At 41.0% G+C, this 14,363-nt stretch overlaps 1 protein-coding gene across 1 annotated transcript; it reads right to left on the minus strand.

Moving 5' to 3' along the window:
* LOC109224420 (uncharacterized mitochondrial protein AtMg00810-like) lies at positions 8,344–9,012 on the minus strand. The gene is made up of 2 exons (XM_019389001.1): positions 8,791–9,012; positions 8,344–8,658 (listed from the first exon to the last, which is right to left on the minus strand). The coding sequence occupies exons 1-2, from the start codon at positions 9,010–9,012 to the stop codon at positions 8,344–8,346; spliced, it is 537 nt and encodes a 178-aa protein (XP_019244546.1).

Here is a 14,363-nt window from a genome sequence, read left to right on the forward strand (position 1 = left end):
GGAATTATCATTTGTGATGTGGTGTCTTCGTCCTTGTTTGAATGCATTAAGGTTCGGTCTTCTTTGATTTTCCTTAAGGGTAGGGTGTTGTGGAATGGTGCTTGAGAATCGGTTGTCAGATATGGCGGTGAGTCGCGGTTTCATAATCGAATCAGTGTTCCTAATGCTAATGGCTCGAGAAAGATGATCTTCGAGGAGGCTTAGAGTTGGTAGCAATTTATTAGTTCAGGTGCTTAAGAGATGGATTTTGTTTTGAGGTAGTATTTGGGCAGCGAAGGGTGAGGAAGGACATGGTGGGGGGTGTCTCGCGGTGGTTGAATTACTAGCAGGTCAAGTATGAAAATCAGAGGCGGAGAAGTAGCTTAAATGAGATAGTTTAACCGAAGTGGGAGTGTCAGAGTAACATATGGATTATGTGGTAGGATAGCCACATTCCTTGAGAAAAGTTTAAAGCGATTTGGGAATCATGGTAGGCAGTGACTAGGTCTAAGGATTTTATTTGGAATGGTGGCTACTGTGCCGAGGAAGGTTGAATATGACGGAAAGATGTTTGCTTAAAGATATGTGGGGGAGCCACCGTCTACGATTGGATCACGTGGTTTTCTGCTTGTACGACTTCCGATTATCGGTGCATTGGTGGTTTATTTAAGAGAAGAAAACATCAGGGATAATTCGAGCAAAGAACTTGATGAATGTGTACTATATTTTGCCTTATCGATTCATGTGTAGGTTTTGGGAAGAATCAGAGTTTATGCTTCTCGTGGATGTGATGTACAAGGAAAAAAATTCATACGATTGCTTCTTTGGGAGTGTTCATGTGCAAACAGAGTGTTGGAGTTTCATTATATCCGGGACCAGGTCAGAGTGGGTGACTCTCAACAGTGGTTCTAATGGGTTCAAGGATGTAAGCGCGATGTCTAAGGATTTTGGGTTTGTTGTGTGGCTGAAGACTGGGCAGCAGAGTATGAAGAATACTGGGGAAATTTTCTATGTTATCATCGAGTCTGCGGGGTAGTATTGGAGGAATGGAAGAAATAGTTTCGGATTCGCGGAAGATCTTGCAGAATGGGTGTAGTAGTTTGAGATGCTATTGTGCATTTGAGGAGGGTATGAGATGTTTCATGGGTATTGAGACGATGTGGTCTCGTGATTAGGGTCACTCGGGATGAGTGTTGATTGATTTCATTATGTTTTTGAATATAGCTATTGACGAGCGCAAAACCGGCATATAAATTTAGGCTCGATAGTCGAATATAGTATAGAAAATATCGTATCCACAGGGATTGGATTTAAACATGTTTTCATAGTTTATAGCTTGAATGCTATCCAAGATGATCAACAACTTAGAGTTGTGTGATTTAAAACTAAATTAGCTAAAAGTCTAAACTATTGGCTAATGATAACTGCAACAAGATTAAGCAAAGAAGATATCAGTGGGAGAAAATGGGGGTTGATTGGATAGGTGTAAGATACTTGTTCGGGAGTTAACTCTAGTCGATTCACTTCTAAGGTTCAGTGAGTCTCTCGAGTTCACTCAGTTATTAGTTCAAACGTTCAGTAGAAACTCCTCTCTTGATTAAGTCTCAACCTCACAATATAAACTAAGTTAATGCTCAGTGAAGATATGCAAGAATTCGTAGGGGTTAATCTTTAGGAGAACCTCTTTCGATTATCCTCCTAACTAGGTCTAAACAATAATTCAACTAGCCTCTTTTGATTACTAGGAAGAAATCAATGAATTCAACCAACAAAATAATGCAATAACATCACAAGATACGCCTCTTTCGATTACATAAACATGTGAATATCTATGCAACAATTAAAACACCCAAAACGATTCAATACATAAAACTAGAGTTAATATCCACAAACAATTCTCAAAACACCAAATCTATCAATCCCAAGGAAGAATTACTCCATGGATATGGAGAAATTCATCACAATTAAGAGTCAAAGGAAAATATAAAACATCCAAACCTTTGTCTTGAGTGAGTATGAATGATGAAATCCTTGTGCTCTTGCCTCTCCCTCTTCTCCTTAGCTTCCTTAGGTCTAAATTATGTCAAAAGTCCCAAAAATACCGTTTTCTGATGTATATATACCAAGTAGGATCAGTCCCAAACACATACACCTTCTCCTACGCGAAAAAGAACACTTTTCCTGGACAGGACGTATGCGGCCGTGCACCTGGAAGTGTGCCTACGTGCTTGGCCGCGCACTTTTCACACTATTCTGCACCATATGCACGTCCAGTGCACGGCCACGCGCTTGCCGCACACTTTTCACCTTGTTCTGTTGGGAATTTGAAAAAATGTAAAATATGAAAGTTGTATCCCTCTGAAATAGCTTCCAATAACATATAGTGGAGCCCAAATGGAGTTCCGAGCAAAACTTTATGTGCATTTTACTAGACACTGCGCAGTATGCCTGCTCGTTTCTTCGTTCGTTCTAAACTATCATCCGTTGATCCCGAACACGATCCTGACTTAATTCCTTGGGCTTTTACTCAGACGTCAAAGCTCCAAATCACTTGAATTCATTCCATAAAATCTACATAGCTCGGAATCACACATACAAGGCATAAAACACACAATTAGTGCAAAACACTAGCGATTAAAGCACAAACTCAACTAAAGTGAAGTAAATTGGAATGTAATAATTGACTAAAATATGAGATTATAGCCAAAGGCAATTCAAGAGTATATTGGATGAAGTTGAGTTGATTAGTAATGGTTTGAATCAGCATGATTGTGGCAATGATCAGTTCCTTCGGCGTGTTAAGTTATATAGGTGGTTTGTGGTTGTACGTACGTGCTTGATAGCCACCATAATTGATTGATTTGGGAGGTATTTGATTCAAATGGCCTTGTTATGTGTAAATGGATCCTAGAAGAATTATAGTGGTTTCGACCACAACTTGAGGTTTGTATTTTCTATGGTTATGGGAATTCTGTTGTGTGTTACAATGGTTCCTCTGAAATGAGTTAAGTGAATGGTTTCTAGGCAATGAAGTGTTTATTCTACTAGTAATTCAGGGGTTATGATGAATTCTAGTACTCTCGCGTAGCAGCATGATAGGTGCAGTGAGCGATATGGGAATTGGAAGTTGAGGATCAAGGTTGTGGCTCAGTGTTGATAAAAATGTCACGAGCTCGGATGAGTAGGTAAGAATTCAGATGTTCAGAGTGAGCTAGCTTTTTCTTTAGTGTCACTTGAGAATGGTGTCCTGTGTAAGAGGCATTGTGTATTGATTTGCAGATTCTTGATTTGCTTTACAGAATTAGTACGGTAAGTGGTATGGAGGTACAAACTTTGCTACCTGGTGCGGAAGGTCGTGAGAGCGTATTCCATGGGGAAACTTGTATAAATGTGACATGATAGTCACTTGATTGTTAAGGATTGAAACCAAGTATGGAGATTCTGGTACTATCGCTAATGAGAGAGTTTATGCCTGAAAGGCGCGCTACTCATTTGGTTGTGGAATGTGGGAGTTTGGTCCGGATTGGATGATTGCTCGTGTCATGAATACGGCCATTGTGGATCCTTGGAAGGTTGTTGGCCCAATAATGATCAGAATCGTCTTTAGGTCCATTGGTGGGTCTATTGTGAGAGTGTGCTCTACGTCAGGTCGGGTGTGTTCATTCAGCATAACATTGCTTATGGAGGAGTCTTCGAGCGTTGGTTGTTATTCCTGTCATCAGCTATTCCATGTAATACTCAATTCTGCCATGTGGGTTATGAGACGGCTTGATTATTCACACATGTGCTGTGATCCCATGTGGTTTGTGGTGTTATATGAGCAAGAGGCCTCTCAAGATGCATGTCATTTATTGCACCTTAGTTGTGCTTGGGTTTTGTAGTGTATGGTGCTACTCCTCCCCAGGGTTGTATTATGCACTTGGCGTGATTATGGTTGATCTTCGGGCATCTCGTAAGTGTAAGCATTACAGCTTGATAGGTGTCTCCTTATTGATTGTTGTGTGGATTGGGTGGCACTCCGCCATAGGTATATTGATTGGATCGAGTGGCACGCTGCCACGGGTATTTTGTATGGATTAGGTTCCACGCAACAATAATGTCAATTCGGATTGGGTTGCATGCCGCAATAGTCTCATGTTTTGATTGGGTTGCACGCTGCAACAGTGTCATAGTTGGATCGGGTTCTATGCCGCAACAGAGAGATATTGAGTACGGTTCCCTATACTTATTTTTGTGTATGTCTTGTTTCTCATCATCTAGAAAGGATTACAACATTTGATAGCCGTTTTATTCGTTATGCAGGCTGGGTAGTTGCTTATTGAAGTTCGTTCTTCCTTATAAGTCATATTCGATTTAAAGCTTGTTGCCGCTTTGATGGCGTTATATGAGATTTTAGATGGTGTTTAAGGTGGCTTATTGCTCGAGTAACTTTTACTGGGTGAGATGAGGTTATTTGACTTGAGATTAGTGCGATCGAATTTATATCGGGTATATTAAAGAGAAAATATCGTTATTCAGTTCAGAATGAGGTAATGGTTCTTTTCAGGAGGAGGGACCCTATGATTTATTGATTTTGCAGGTATTTATGAGCTTCTATGCACCGTTTTAATCATTCCAGTATCGCGAGGGTTGGATTAGGGCTTATGCGCATATAAGGTATACTACGGGCATTAGGTTAGTGAATTTGCACCTTCTACAGTTGGAAGATGTTATTATGGGTATGAGAATTATGCGGTGCATGGTCTGATTTCAGCAAAGGTGCATGATCAGGTTTTGGTACAGTGTATAGTGATTGATGCGGTGTTCGTATGTTAAAATCGGGTCTCGTGGAGAATTTCGGATGTTTGAAACTTGTTCTAAGGATTGTTGGGTAAGAAAAAGGAAGGATCTTCAGTCTGGCTCGAGCTAATGTGCTCACATGGGTGGTGGCGGCACAGATAGGTGCATGAGGTGTTAACAATGATTTTGGACAACTCCGGAACAATTCTTGGGACGTTCGAGGACGAATGTCTGATTAAGTGGGGGAGAATGTAACAACCCGACCGGTCTTTTTGAGCTTTAGCGCATCGTTCGGAGGTTTGATGCATTGGATAGCTTCACTTCATGTATTATGACTTGTACGCGTAGTCAGAATTGAATTTCGGTAAGTTCAGAGTTGATTTGGATGGAAAATTCTCATCTCGGAAGCTTTAAGTTGGAAGAGTTGATTAAGGTTTGACTTTTGAGTAAACGATCTTGGAATCAGGATTTAAATGTTCTAATAGGTTAGTATGATGATTTCGGACTTGGGCATATGTTCGGGTTGAGTATCGGGTCGCCCAGGAGCATTTCAACGCTTATTGTGGAAAGTTTGCATTTTGAAGGTTTTAGAATTTCCTAAGTTTGGTTTGAGGTGGACTTTGGTGTTATCGATATCTGTTTGGGTTTCCGAGCCTTGGAATAGGTTCGTATCGTGATTTATGACTTGCACGTAATGTTTGGCGTCATTCGTAATGTTTAAGTATGAATTGGACGTGTTCGTTGAAATTTGAATATTTGAAAGTTAAAAGAAGGTTTCGATCATTAATTCGTAGTTTTGATGTTGTTTGGTGTGACTTGAGGTCTCGAGCAGGTCGTGTTGTTTTTTGGGACTTTTTGGTATGATTGGTCGGGGTTCCGGGAGCCTCGGGTGTGATTTAGAGTGGTTTCGGGCCATTTTTCCTTGTTTTGCAACTGTTGGTGCTGGTGTCTGGTTTGCGAAGGGTCTCATGCGTTCGCAAAGAAGGATTTTGGGGCTTCTAGGAATTGCTCATCGGGAACGCGAAGCAGGAGTCGTGAACGCGGAGAAGAGGCTGGGGTAGCCTACGCGAATGCGACTTGGAGGTCACGAACGCGAAGAAGGAAGGGGAGCTAGGGCCTGACTGTCGTTAGGCCTTCACGAACGAGGCTCGTGGCCCCCGAATGCGAAGGGAAGGGGTCATTAGGCTTCGCAAACGCTACGTGGAGGTCGCGAACGCGCAGAGGAAATTTTGAAGGCAGTGATTCTGGCCTTCGCGATCGCGATGGTTTTTCCGCGATCACGAAGTAGAGCGGGCGTGGACAGATTTATTTAATACGGGACTTAGCCCATTTCTCTCCCATTTTTCATTTGGTTGGGCGATTATTGGAGCTCATGGAGGGAAGATTTTCATCGTCTGTGGCAAGTTAAGCAATTCCCGCACATTGTTAGCTAACTACATGGATTCTACAAGGATTTAAACATGAAAATTAGTAGAAATTGTGAGATTTTGAAAGAAACCTAGAAATTGGTCTTTTTGGATTTTTACCACGAAATTGGACATGGAATTAGGAATAAACTATATATTCGAGTTTGTGGTGTTATGGGTAATGATTATCTTAAAGAATATTTCGAATCCGGGCACGTGGGCCCGATGATTGACTTTGTTGACTTTTTGAGTGAAGTTGAGAATTATTATAAATTGTTAAATTACACGCGTTGGAGTATATTTTGATTGATTTGCACCTTGTTTGACTAGTTTCGGATTGATGGACATTGGTTTAAGGTGTTAGAGAGGCGTTGGAGCCGGTTATGGAACTTCGGAGCATGGTAAGTCTCCTATTTAACCTTGTGAGGGGGAAACTACCCCCTAGGTGATGTAATTGTTATGTGTTACTAGTGTTGGGTGCTACATATGCATGAGGTGACGAGAGTCCATAAGTAGCTAAAGTATGCCTATGTTTGGGTAGACTTAGGACTTTATCATGTAATATTTGAATTATTTGAACTCATTCTGCTGGGTAACTAATTGAATTTATAATTTAAACTGATATATATATATATATATATATATATATATATATAGAGAGAGAGAGAGAGAGAGAGAGAGAAAGTTGTTGGCAAATTATTTGAGAAACGGTAAAGGTTCTATTCACTTTGTGCTCACGTACTATATTGTAAGCACGTGTCTCGTAATTTGATAAGTTCCTTCCTTTCTTGTGGAGCGGGCCGAATGCTTCAGTAGTATAATAGATGCATCTATGGTTTGTGTCGGTCGATCCTCGGCAATGTACATATTATTCTGGATCGGGTCGTGCGACCTCAGCATAATCGTGTGTTATATCGCTAGCCGTCCGAATATTCACGAGATTATCCTTCCACTAATGCCTGGCATTTTATGTGGTATTCCTTATCCGTCTGATACTGACACTTGTTACATCTGGGCTGTTGAGAGAGAATACGAGACTGATAAATTTATATGTTTAAAAGTTGGATGATTTTGTAACTTACAACTTTACCCCATTATTACCGTTGTGCTCATATATGCTTATGATTTATCATATTGCTTTATTGGACCTCTATTAAGTGTCGTTGTCGACCATTCGTCACTATTTCTTCGGGGTTAGGCTAGATACTTACTGGTTACGGGTTGGTTTACGGCCCAATGCCACACTTCTGCACTAAATGTGTAGGATCTTACATGTTCAATTGGTGGTCATCTTAAAACGTAGGCACAGTTGCTGAGGAGACTTTGTGGTAAGCTGCATTCCAGGCTACGTACAGCAGCCCATAGAGTCTCCATTGTGCTATTTACTTAATCATGTCTTATTTACATTCCGAATAGATGTTGTATTATTATTTTACTCCTTAGTAAATGCTCATGCACTTGCGACACTGGGTTTTCGGATGTTCTAGAATTTGTTTATGGTTTGCTTAACCTCGATACACTTTTACTTCTATAATATTTAAATTGTATATATCTACAACTTTAACGTATTTAAGTCTCCACCTAACCTGATTCACGATTTCAAAAATAATAAAATGAATAACTAAGTTGTTAGTTCAGCGTTGGCTTCCCTACCGGCGACGTTGGGTGACATCACGACCTACAATGGGTTTTGGATCATGACAATTCATGTGCAAAATATACTTGGAAGAGTGGTTGTTTCACAACTTTTAAAAGGACCTAATAGCTAACACATTGAAAAAAGGCTTATAAATTAGCATCATTTACTTCAACATAAGTGAAAGGAATATATACAAGTGTAAAATTGTGTTAAGTTTATGAGAAGAAGAAATCTATTGAAATCATGATATACATAGAGAGATAGAGAGAGTTGAGAGAAGCTCATTTTCATTATCGAAATGAACTTAACTAACTACAAACAGAGGAGAGAGTTGGTTATATACAGCTAAGCCATCTATCCTAACTAACTTTCTAACTATAGTCAACTAACTATAACTCTGACTACCTAGCTTGGACAACAAACAGTGATGTTGATGCCTGCTAAGACCCTTCGTTATGAGATCAACCTGCTGCTCAGAAGAAGCCAAGTAAACAATCAGCACAAGACCTTGAAGAATTTTCTCCCGAATAAAGCAACAGTCTATGTCGATATGTTTGGTACGTTTATGAAAGACAGGGTTAGCAACAATTGGATGGCTGATTTTCTATCACAATGCCAAGGCACTGGCAAAGAGAGTGGAGCATTGAGTTCCTTGAACGTGCTAGTAAGCCACACAATGTCAGCAACTGTGGAGGCCAAACTTCTGTATTCTGCCTCAGCATAGCTGTGAGACACAGTGGATTGTTTCTTGGATTCCCATGAAATAAGAGGTTTCCCATATTTGATCACATAGCCAGTGGTAGATCTCCTACTAACTGGACAGGAGGCGCAGCCAGCATCAGAAAAGGCCTGAAGCTGATTAGAATTAGAAGCAGAGAAGAAAATACCAGGTCTAGGGGACTGCTTCACATATCTCACCACCCTAGTTGCAACCTCTATATGAGAAACCTTAGGGTCATGTGTAAACTAACTAAGGCATTGGACAACATAGAAAATATCTGGTCTGCTGATGGTGAGATAGAGTAGTCGACCAATAAGCCTCTGATAGCCTCCAAGATCAGGTAACAAAGTATCCTGAGATTGGCCAACGTGTTGATCAAACTCTGCAGAGGTAAGCTTGAGATTCATCTCTAGAGGAGCACCAAGAGGCTTGGATCCAGCTAGCACCAAATCAGAAATCAACTCCAAAGCATATTTCCTCTGGTTCATGAGGAAGCCATCCTTAGTTCTTGCAAACTCTAGGCCAAGGAGTACCTAAGTTCTCCTTGATCTTAAAATTGCTTTGCAGTATATTTTTTGTGTCTTGAATTAGAGAAGGATCATTTACTGTGATTAGAAGATCATCAACATAAATCAGAACAAGGACTAGCTTGTCTCCTATTTTCTTTGTTAGTAAAGAGTAGTCAAGGTGACTTTGATTGAAGCCAGATTCAAGTAAGCCAGTCATCAATTTGATATTCCAGTGTCTAGAGGCTTGTTTAAGCCCATAGAGAGCTTTGAGCAATTTGCAGGTCAGTGGCTTGTTTAATGGTTGAGAAAAACCTTGAGGCAATTGCATATATACTTACTCATGAAGATCTCCCTGTAGAATTGCTTTAAAGACATCCATCTTATAGATACACCAATCATTGACTACTGCCAAAGACAGTACAATTCAGAGAGTGACCATTTTTATCATTGGTGAAAAGGTCTCTCGGTAATCAATCCCATTCTTCTTCTTATACCCCTTGACTACTAGCCTTGTTTTGAACCTCTCTATTTCACCAGTGGCCTTGTATTTTCTTATATACCCATTTGAACCCTATGGCCTTTTTTCTAGTAGGAAATGGTACTACAACCCATGTGTTGTTATCTTCTAAATCCTGAATTTCAGCCTTCATAGCTTCAATCCACCTAAAGTCTTTAGCTGCTATAGTAGGACATAGGTTGTAGTTATGTTGACATCTTTTCTACATAACTTTGATATGTAGCTGAGATACCTGCATAACTCATCACATTAGATAGTGTATACAAATAATTACTAGTTGTTGCCTTCCCTTTATCCAGACTCACAAAGTTCTTGAGCCATATGAGAGGTTTGCTTGTTCTTTCTGACTTTCTTAGTCTAGCAGGAGCTTGTGTATTAAACACAACAGGAGCCTAAATCATCTCTGATGCAATGGCTTCTATAACATGCATAACTTCCAGTGAACTTGTGGCATTCTCACTAGTTGAATTCTCCCATGCATCCACCTGTACTTCTGAATAAGTTGTTGCATCTCCAGGCGCAATGTGAATAGGAGAGGATGGTGGTTCTGGTAGTTCTTGCTGCAGAGTAGATTCAGTTGCACTCTGGTGCTGTGATGAGCGTAAAACAGAACACAAAATTATTGCTCGCTAGTCAAAGATAGTATAGTTATTTATCGTCTCTACATGGATTGGATTTGAACAGTGTTCGAATAGTCTTCAGTTGATTACTATCCAGGAAAATTAACACTTAATTTGATGATTACAGAAGATAGAAGATGAGAAACAAAGAGATATCAATGACAGAAATAAGGGTAGTTGACTAGATAGGCGAAAGATAATTGCCTCGGTATCCAATTCTTGAGTTAGTTTACTCTCTAATACTGTTGATTCTCACGAATTCAACGGATAATTAGATTACACATGATTTTAATGTTCCTCTTTCTATTAAACGTTTATTTCAATAATTAATCCAGTTACAGCTCGGCAAACAATTATAATAAATAAAATGATGGTTATGGTCAATGTCACGACCCGGTTTCCTCTATAGGCCGTGATGGCGCCCAACGTCGCCGCTAGGTAAACCAACAGTGAACTAGTCATGTAATTATTCGTTTTAACAATTTCAAAGTAGTTGATTTTTTATTAATTAAGTAGATGAGAAGTGGAATATTTTAGTAAAGTAAAGCGTAAGCAAATGAAATAGCAAAATACTGTGAAATATGTACTCAAAATCATAAAGTTTCTACTAGCATGTTCCCAAGACACAGTGTCACAAGGGTATGAGCAACTAATAGAATATACAAAACACCTATGAGACTGTTTGAAATAATATAGAGAGAAATTAAATACAAAAGAGAGACGGCGGGTGCTGCAGAACGGACTCAGAGAGCAGCTCACCACTATGCCTCAAGGTAATGGGGGTGGGCGCCTAAATAGATGCCAGATGCACCCGACTCAGGTCCTGCATGATTAGTGCAGAAGTGTAGCGTGAGTATACACATAACATGTATCCAGTCTAATCTCGAACAAGTAGTGATGAAGGGTCATCCGAAACCCAATTCGAACATACGCCCAAGTCCATAATCATCATACGAACCTATTGGGACTGACAAATCCCAATTTCGAGGTCATTTACTTAAAATGTTGACTCAAGTCAAACTTAACCATTATAAGCCACTATTAAGGAACTAAGTATTCGGATTTTATCCCAAGCCCTTAACCCAAACTAACCATCCTTGTAAGTCATAAAACAGTAAAAGCATATACGGGGAGTCTTAATTAGTGGAATAGGGATCTAGAAAGCAAAACGACCGGTCAGGTCGTTATATACTCCACCTCTTACACAAATGTTCGTCCTCGAACGGGTCTAGGATCATACCTGGAGTGCCGAATAGGTGTGGATATCTGCTCCGCATGTCCTACTCGGTATCCCAAGTCACCTCTTCAAGTGGTTGACCCTTCCACTAAACCTTTACAATATAAATCTTCTTGGACCTTAACTGGCGAACCTTCCTGTCAATAATGGCAACTCCTCTTCATAACCCAGACTCTCATCTAGCTGTACCGTGATGTAGTCTAACAATACGACCTGTCATCATGAAACTTTCGGAGCATAGACACGTGGAAAATCAGATGAACTACCCATAGATTGGGAGGCAAAGCAAGCTATAAGCAACCTCCCCAACTTGCCTCAACACCTCAAATGGACCTATAAACCCCAGGCTCAACTTTCCCTTCTTCTCGAACCTCATGATTCCCTTCATTGGGGAGACCTTCAAGAGAACCTTCTCGCCCACATAAATGATAAATCATGCGCCTTTTGATCCACACAACTCTTCTGTCTGGACTATGCTGTGTGAAGTCGCTCCTAAATCAACTTCACTTTCTCCAAGGCATCCTTCACTAAATCAGTACCATATAACCTAGCCTCACCTGGCTCAAACCATCTGATAGGCGAACGACATCACCGACCATACAAAGCCTCAAATGAAGCCATCTCAATGCTGAATTGATAATCATTGTTATAAGAAAACTCGTCCAAAGGCAAGAATCGATTCCACTGCCTCCGAAGTCGATCACACATGCTCTTAGCATATCCTCCAAGATCTGAACCATCCGCACCGACTGCCCGTCGGTCTGTGGATGAAAGGGTATGCTGAGCTCTAACTGGGTCCCCAACTCACTCTATACTACCCTCCAGAAATGCGAAGTAAATTGAGGGCCTCTATCTAAAATGATGGAAACAGGAACACCATGGAACCGAACAATTTCCTAAATGTAAATCTAGGCCAATCTCTCTGAAGAATATGTAGTCACAACCGGAATAAAGTGTGCTGACTTGGTCAACCTATCGAAAATGATCCAAACTGCATCAAACTTCCTCAAAGTCCGCAGCAACCTAACTACGAAGTCCATAGTAATGCGCTCCCATTTCCACTATGGTATAACATCTGCTGAAATAGGCCACCTAGCCTCTAGTGCTCATACTTAACATGTTGGCAATTCAGAAAACTCAACTATGTCCTCTTCATCCACTGCCACCAATAATGCTGCCTCAGGTCGCAATACATTTTCGTAGCACCTGAATGAATAGAATACCGAGAACTGTATTCCTCTTCTAGAATCTTCTCCCTCAATCCATCAACATTAGGAACGCATAGACGACCCTGGAGTCAGAACACCATCCTCACTGATAGTAACATCCTTGGAACCACCCTGTAGTACCGTCTTCCTAAGAACCAACAAGTGCGGATCGTTGTACTGACGAGGATTGATTCGCTTGAATAATGAAGACTGAGCGACAACACATGCAAGAACTCGACTGAGCTCGGACATATCCAATCTCACAAGTCTGTTAGCCATGGAATGAATGTCTAAAGCCAATGGCCTTTCCTCTCCTGAAATGAATGCCAAACTACCCATACTCTCAGCCTTTCTGCTCAAGGCATCCGCAACCACATTCGCCTTGCCCGGATGATAGAAAATGGTGATATCATAGTTCTTTAGTAACTCAAGCCACATGTGATGCCTCGAATAGAGATCCCTCTACTTGAACAAAAGCTGCAAGCTATGATGATCGGTGTAAACCTCACAGGATACCCCATAAAGATAATGCCTCCAGATCTTGAGAGCATGAACTATCGTGGCCAACTCCAAATTGTGTACAGGGTAATTCTTCTCACCACGCTTTGGCTGACATGAAGAATATGCAATAACTCGCCCCTCCTGCGTCAATACACTACCCAGGTCAATGCATCAAGCGTCGCAATACACAGTATACATCCCTGAACCGAAAGGCAACACCACTAGTATTGTAGTTAATGCGGTCATGAGCTTCTGAAAGCCCACCTCACAATCGTCGGACCATCGGGACGGAGCACCCTTCTAGGTCAATTTAGTCAAGGGTGGTGTAACAGATGAGAAGCCTCCATAAACTAGCTACATGCTAACCCCAAGAAACTCCAGATCTGGGTCGCTGTGGTAGGATGAGGCCAACTCTGAACTTCCTTGATCATCCTGGGATCTACCTTAATACCCTTGACTGATATAACATGCCCAAAGAATTCCACATAATCTAACAAGAACTCACACTTGGAGAACTTAGAATATAGCTTCTATTCGCGCAAGGTCTGAAGCAAGACTCTCAAATGTTTTTTCGTGTTCCTCCATGCTACGGAGTAGATCAATATGTCGTCAATGAAGACAACAAAAAACAAGTCAATATATGGCCTGAACACCCGGTTCATCAAATCCATAAATGCCGGGGGGCATTGGTCAAGCCGAAGGACATCACCAGAAACTTTCAGATGATGATACCCCGATCTTAAGTCGATCTTAGAGAACACCTTGGAACCCTACGGTTGGTCAAACAAATCATCAACACGCGACAATGGGTATTTGTTCTTAATGGTAACTTTGTTCAACTGGCGGTAATCAATGCACATTCACATAGTCCCATCCTTCTTCTTCACGAACAGAGCTGGTGCACCCCAAGGAAACACACTCGGTCTGACGAACCCCTTTGCTAGAAACTCCTCAAGTTGTTCTCTACGCTCCTTCAACTCTTTAGGAGCCATGAGGCATGGTGGAATGGAGATGGGCTAGATACCTGGAGCCAAATCAATGCAGAAATTGATATCACGATCTAGTTGCATGCGTGGTAGATCAGAAGGAAACACATAGGAGAACTCCCGAACCACGAGCACATCAAATTCTCTACAACCGTATCCCAAACATAAGCTAGATAAGCCAAACAGCCCTTCTCAACCATGTGTCGAGCCTTCAAGAAAAAGATATCCTGACTAGAGGCACTGACAGATGAACCCTTCTAC

This window comes from Nicotiana attenuata, chromosome 3, assembly GCF_001879085.1.
Source record: "Nicotiana attenuata strain UT chromosome 3, NIATTr2, whole genome shotgun sequence".
Classification (NCBI taxonomy): Eukaryota; Viridiplantae; Streptophyta; class Magnoliopsida; order Solanales; family Solanaceae; genus Nicotiana; species Nicotiana attenuata.

What these genes read in the sequence shown, in the direction of transcription:
- LOC109224420 (XM_019389001.1), bottom strand. Translation starts at nt 9,012, where the DNA reads ATGAACCAGAGGAAATATGCTTTGGAGTTGATTTCTGATTTGGTGCTA. An exon ending in GCAGACCAGATATTTTCTAT is followed by an intron (nt 8,659 to 8,790) that starts GTTGTCCAATGC and finishes AATTCTAATCAG; the next exon opens with CTTCAGGCCTTTTCTGATGC.